We start from the raw sequence: 6942 nt of genomic DNA on the forward strand, positions 1-6942 counted from the left end.
GTTTTGAAATTATCTGGACATTCTGCACGGTTGCACACATTTGGGGATAATTTTCCACAGCAAAAAGACTGTTCTTGTACACCAACATTTGAGCCGTGACCGTGCGATTTCCAAAGTAGGCAGATCTGAGAATCTGTGGAAAGTCTGTCATCTTGCAATCAACTATCTGGCTTCCAGTACAGTTACAGTGACCATACTCCATGCTGAAACTATGAACTGAATTCAAGTAGTATTTATAGATTTTTCTTTAGCTTTTCCTCAATGTGGAATAATTTTATGAATTCATGGGAAATTACAGTGAGGTGAACTGACTGACGGGATATTTTTATCAAGGAGCATGATGGGTTGAGTGGCCTCCTTCTGCTTTCCGATGCTTGGAGAGGTGACAGCCTTGTAGTCTTAATGCTGGAGTGTTAATCCAGAGACCTAGGTGACCTGGGTTTGAATCCTGCCATGGCAGAGGCTGCAATTAAGATCCATTGCCGATTGTCGGGAAAAACCTATCGGTTCACTAATGTCCTTTAGGGAAGGAAACTGCCATCCTTACCTGGTCTGGCCGACATGTGACTCCAGACCCAAAGCAATGTGGTTACCTCTTAAGTGGCCTCTGGACAATGAGGGATGAGCAACAAATGCCTGCCTAACCACTGATGCCATCATCCCATAAATGAATAAAAAAAACCATAAGTGTACACAGTATCAGTATTATCCCTCAAATGCGCGATCAATAAAAAGTTAGTCACCCCATAGCTTATGAAAACATTTTATTGCACAGGGTAAGATTTACCAAAGACACAGCCACGATTGAACAAAACCTTTTGCTGTTGAATTATACTGATATTGTCTCCCTGATTTAGTTTTTTTTTCCTTTATCCCAGAGCTGACCACTAATTCACAAAACTTAAGTTCTTGGTGACTTTATATATGTTGAGCCAACTGTTATTTATGAAGTAGCATGGACAGATGTGAGCTGAAAGGAATCTTGGTTTCCCATGCGTAGGTGTTTTATTACAAGCCATTTGGATACAGAACTGGCTCAAAGATAGAAGACAGAGGGTGATGATGGAGGGTTGTTTTTTAGACTGGAGGCCTGTGACCAGTGGAGTGCCACAAGGATCAGTGCTGGGTCCACTACTTTTCGGCATTTATATAAATGATTTGGATGTGAACATAAGTATAGTTAGTAAGTTTGCAGGTGACACCAAAATTGGAGGTGCAGTGGTCAGCAAAGACGGTTAACTCAGGTTACAGTGGGATTTTGATCAGATGGAACAATGAGCTGAGAAGTGGTAGAAGTTTGATTTAGATAAATGTGAGATGCAGCATTTTGGGAAAGCAAATCTTAATAGTATGTTCATCAGCAGTCCCGAGGACCAAAGAGACCTTGGAGTGCAGGTTCATAGCTCATTGAAAGTAGAGTCGCAGGTAGATAGGACAGTGAAGAATGTGTTTAGTATGCCTTCCTTTATTGGTCAGAGTATAGAGTACAGGCGTTGGGAGGTCATGTTGCGGCCATACAGGACAATGGTTAGGCCACTTTTGGAATATTGCGTGCAGTTCTGGTCTCTGTTGTGAAACTTGAAGGGTTCAGAAAAGATTTACAAGGATGTTGCCAGGGTTGGAGGATTTGAGCTGTAGGGAGAGGTTGAATAGGTTAGGGCTATTTTCCCTGGAGCACGGAGGCTGAGGGGTGACTTTATAGAGGTTTATAAAATCATGAAGGGCATGGGTAGGGTAAATAGACAGTGTCTTCCCTGGGGTGGGGGAGTCCAGAACTAGAGGGCATAGGTTTAGGGTGAGAGGGGAAAGGTATAAAAGGGACCTAAGGAGCAACATTTTCATGCAGAGGGTGGCACGTGTAAGGAATGAGCTGCCAGAGGAAGTGGTGGAGGTTGGTACAATTGCAACATTTAAAAGGCATCTGGATGTGTACATGAATAGGAAGGATTTGGAGGGAATTGGGTTGGGTGCTGGCAGGTGGGACTAGATAGGGTTGGGATATCTGGTCAGCATGGACGGGTTGGACCGAAGGGTCTTTTTCTGTTCTGTACATCTCTATGACTCTATGAGAAATGTTATAAACATACTTTAATGTCAAATGTATTCTTCTTTTCCTTTCCCCCAAACCAGGATCTACTGGAGTAAGCCTGTACTTGGTCAAGCTGAAAATGCAAATTATTATTTGCCAACTTAACTCTGCAAAATGGACTTTGAGTCATCAAGTTATAAATGTGTAAAGATATGGTGTCTGCTCCTCCTGGCAGTTTGTCTTTCCTGCTGGACAGTTTCCTTTGCCACCTGTTGCTGTTTGCAAATTTATAGCAAGTCTCCTTTTTGCGACTTCTAATAAAAACAAAATGGTGAACCTGTAATTTCTTTCATTGTTTGGATATGGTCTCTTAAGCACAATGCGTGGAATCTTATTTACTGGGTAAACTCTACATGGCACTGACAAGTTCTTGCATAGAATCAATATGGGTAACACAGCAATTCTGGGTCAAGGTGGTGTGAGAGGTTGGGGGAAGTAAATTCACAAGCAGTGGAGTAATAACTTCACCAAAGTCTGCGGTGTCACTTCCCTCAAATCTTCCAAATATATGGCTCTTAAGGTAATTGATTCTTTAAATTGTGGGAAAGAAATATAAACCTCATTGGGAAGGGAGAAGTGAAGTGAATTGTTTATTTTCATTGCCTGGATCCTAGTCTGGCCAAATAGATCGCCCACAATTTGGAATCTGGCTGATTTGGATCATTTGACCAGTTTCTAAACTCAGGTATTCTGCATCTGTCTCCATTTTACTGAGTTACACATCCATAAACTGTACTTGAAAATTTAATTTCCCTTTAAAACTAGTTTGAAGTCAGTAGACAGTTAACTGTACATTTTAGATTGTTTCACTTGACAGGTTTCCAACTTGGAGGCTATGGCAGCAGTCTGTTAACTTTCCGAGTAAATTCCTCAGCCAGCTTCCCTTTGCTTCCTTTTCCCAAGAGTTGGCACTGTTACCTCTTCATCTTTTTTGTTCTGATGCTAAAGATTCAGTTACTAAGTTGAAGTATAATCAAACACTTTGAGATCTTGCATTATTTTATGGAAGACACTGACAGCAATAGAAAAATAAAGCTATGATATTGATGGCTACTTATCTTTTGGTGGATCTGAGATGTACGCTGTACAGGCCTAACCAAGCAAGTTCATTACTTTGACAACAAGGTCCAAGGGCATCCATTGTTTATCTGAAGCCAGGAAACAGGCCAGTCATCGACGTGCTACCTTGGCACTGTTTTCCAATGTAATGGCAAAGCAAAGAGAGACAGATTATAAACTAAATGAATCAAGAACCAGACGACCATTAAAAGGCAGCATCATCGCCATCTGAGTCTGCTACATTTGGACATTGATATCACTGACTAAACAAGGCTGTTCTGAAAGATGTTGAAGGAATACCTGTACTAGCAAATGTGATTCTATGATTGCTTTATTATGTCTGATTATATAAACAACTTGCGAAAAGGCAGGATAAATCAAGATGCTTCTTTAGAAAGCCAGTTTGGATAAGATGGGCTGAATGGCCTCTTTCTGCACCATAACAGCTCTCTGATTCTTTACATATTTCTTGTTTATAAACAATAAACTTACCCCACATCAAATTTTAAATGTTTTAAAATAACACTGATAGACCTCCTGATGCAGGCACTCCAACCTGAGCATCAAAAGACAATTTCCTTTGCTCATCATTGAAAGGACTAACCACAAAGATTGCTGAGAACCTTAGCTAATCACTATTTATTTGTATTGAACAAGAATGATAGATACAACACAACTCCATTTGGTCAGGGATCCACCCTGATATTGGAAGGTCTGCAGTGGCAGGTGTGTGAAAAATAAACCTTGATTTATTTTAAGAACCAACTGAAACCTGCCTAAGATTTTTTGGGGAAAAGGAACTTGGGATATACGCAAATATTGCAATCAATTTCTGTTACCTGGGGTTTCTATTGGAAATACTGTTCTTCCTACCCAAGAAAGCGCTCGGTGTTGGGGAGGGCACATCAGAGAACTGGCCATAAAAAGCATTACTAACTTGTCCAAGCAAGTGACCAGTGCTCATCATTCTACAAATGTTATGTTATCAGGAAGGAGGCAGACTGAGTGAGGCATGTCTTTGGAACTGAGCTCATGCCAGCTTGTTAAGAGAAACATTGGTCCAGAATTTGCAGCAGGGTTTTAACGGTGAACTATCAGAGATTCCAGTTAGTAACTGGATACATTCATGTGGATTATTTTTGTTAAATTTAGTAAGTGTCATTTCTGAAGTAATTCAGAATAATTTGATGTGGTATTTCTGTGTGAAAAAATGGTGTAGTTCAAATTTAAAAGCAGTTTCAGCTAGTAAATTGGGAATTAGATATCTGTTGCCCTCTTTCAAATGCTAAATAAAAATGTGCTTTGTTGAATTACTAATGTGTATGATTGTCTTTGCATTGATGTTTTATAAAGAAAAGCAATTACTCGTTCATTTGTCAGTAATTAAAGGCCATGTTTTGTGTGTGAAAGTGTCTTTCTTCCCAACTATCGCTCAGAGATAGCACTCTTGCTTGTGAATCAGAAGTTGGATTGAAAACATGCTCCAGAGCGTGTAATCAATTCTTTTAAACATAAGAGTAGAGAGGGGTACTGCACTGTCAGATGTGCCATCTGTTCATAAGATTTTAGACCCAGATGCAAAAGATCCAGTGATACTATTTAATGAATAGAGGGAATTTCTCCCATGTGGTGTCCTGGTCAAAAGGCAGAATATATGATCATCTGCCTTCCTGCTGACAGTGGAAAATGGGAGTCCACGTTTGTTGCTTTTTTGCTACATGTGCAACATCAACCAAACATATTGGGTATAAAAACTTTAGGTTACCCTAAGAAAATGAAATGCATTGTATAATTGCAGAATATTAGGTTGATAAAGAGGCTGTATTTTTTATTTTCATCACAAATTCCGTGGAATACCTCAGCATTTCAGTTGTGGCAAATAGGCATTTGAGGATATGGGCACATAGTGGTTCTGTGGGCTTTGATACATAATCTAGAGAAATGAGTTCAAATCTCAATTCAGCTGCAAGGGAATTTAAATTCTAGTAATCAAGTAAGTCTGGGACACAAACTTTTAAGGACACTATTACTGAGTGTTGTAAAAACTCAACTGATTCATGAATATCTTTTTGGGAAAGAAATCTGCTTTGGTCTTTGAGTACATGGTGGTCAGACCTGGCAAGAACAGCAATTTAGTTGCCTCTCAACTATTTAGTAACAAACTAGGCTGTTCACTTATAGGCAGGTCACAAGACATACTGACGCTCCTCCTGTGAAAGCGCCAGAAGTAAAATAAGTTGAACTGGAAAGACACAAATCCTGCTTCAGGCTTTCATTTTGATTAACTGAAACTAGAATCAGAAGTAAAGTTAACATTTTGACTCTGTGATCTTTCATTGGAACTGCAATTGAGCATGATGGGAAGAATGAAGAAAGGCCATCCAGAAAAGGTAAGCTGCTGGAAGAGGGAGGGAAAAGATAGAAGGGGATCAGTGCAGTGTCTGTGCCCTTATTGCCTCCAGTGATCTCCCCTCCAATCTTGTAGTCCCCCAGCCCCACACTGCCCAGTTCAACCTGCTCCCCAAGATCCACAAGCCCAAATACCCCAGCCGACCCATCATCTCTGCATGCTCCTGCCTCACCAAACTCACCTCGTCCCATCTTGACTTTGTCTCTAACTGGGGTACCTTTAAAGAGCAATTGTCACACCAACTCAGTGACAACCTTTGCTTGAGAGCATTTCCTCCACTAAAGAGGCTATGACAGAAATATGCAAACTGCTGTGGTTACATCTGCAATCTCTAGGCAGGGCCAGAACTGTATTACCAATGGCTGTCAAAGTGTGCATTGCTAAGATAATTTATTTCTTCAAGCCCCCTATTGGGCATATAAGCAACATTTTGCAGTCCTGTGCTGCACAAGGGAGTTTTGAGGTTGACTGTAGAGACAAGACAAAGCTTTTCACTGTGCCTTGGTACATGTGACAATCAATTCAATTCAATTCAATTCTGTGAATCCATTAAACTCGACCATTCCCCTGAACCAAAAGGTGTTTCATCCGATCAGTGTGCAGCGATCACAAGCGACGTATCATGCAGGTGAGGCCAATTGTCCTGTTGGCAATGCCTTTGCTCTGTGGCAGCCATTGGTCCCAACTGTCTTTGAACCACTATGGCAAATCAAAGGTGTCTGCTGGACAACAAGGCTATCCACTTGTGACACGTCTTATATATAACTCTTGTCTAGAAAGCCCAAAATAAAAGCCATGCTACCCCTGTGGCTGATCCCTCTCAAACAGTTATAGCATTTTAGGTTCTGAGGAGGGTCACTGGACCCCGAAATTCTGATTTCTCTCCACAGATGCTTTGCCAGCAATTTCTGTTTTTGTCTTGGATTTCCAGAAACCACAGTTCTTTAAGTTTTTATACCACTCTAGGTACTGTTTACAGGTACAACCGTAGCCAGAACAGTGGCACCACAACTTGCTCTGTTGTGCCTCCCCTATCAGCGTTCCGGAAAGACCACTCCCTCTGCGACTCCCTCGTCAGGTCCACACCCTCCCCCCACCGACCCAACCTCCACTCCCGGCACCTTCCCCTGCAACCGCAAGAAATGCAAAACTTGCGCCCACACCTCCCCCCTCACTTTCCTCCAAGGCCCCAAGGGATCCTTCCATATCCACCACAAATTCACCTGCACCTCCACACACAACATTTACTGCATCCACTGCACCCGATGTGGCCTCCTCTACATTGGGGAGACAGGCTGCCTACTTGCGGAACGTTTCAGAGAACACTCTGGGACACCTGCACCAACCAACCCAACCACCCCGTGGCTGAACACTTTAACTCCCC

The 6942-nt window shown here is 41.7% G+C and overlaps 1 protein-coding gene across 2 annotated transcripts in view; it reads left to right on the forward strand.

Moving 5' to 3' along the window:
• The window catches only part of LOC122559514 (sortilin-like), a 116800-nt gene extending 114428 nt beyond the window's left edge, over window positions 1-2372 (forward strand). For both annotated transcript variants that reach the window (XM_043709089.2, XM_043709088.2), the window contains exon 22: window positions 2131-2372. In XM_043709089.2, coding sequence (XP_043565024.2) covers window positions 2131-2145 — 15 coding nt within the window. In that variant the 3' untranslated portion in view covers window positions 2146-2372. The remainder of the gene's footprint in view (window positions 1-2130) is intronic.
• The last annotated feature ends 4570 nt before the right edge of the window (window positions 2373-6942 follow it).

This window comes from Chiloscyllium plagiosum, unplaced genomic scaffold, assembly GCF_037043375.1.
Source record: "Chiloscyllium plagiosum isolate Xiang-an unplaced genomic scaffold, Cpla_swu_hap1 HiC_scaffold_19, whole genome shotgun sequence".
In the NCBI taxonomy this organism is placed as follows: Eukaryota; Metazoa; Chordata; class Chondrichthyes; order Orectolobiformes; family Hemiscylliidae; genus Chiloscyllium; species Chiloscyllium plagiosum.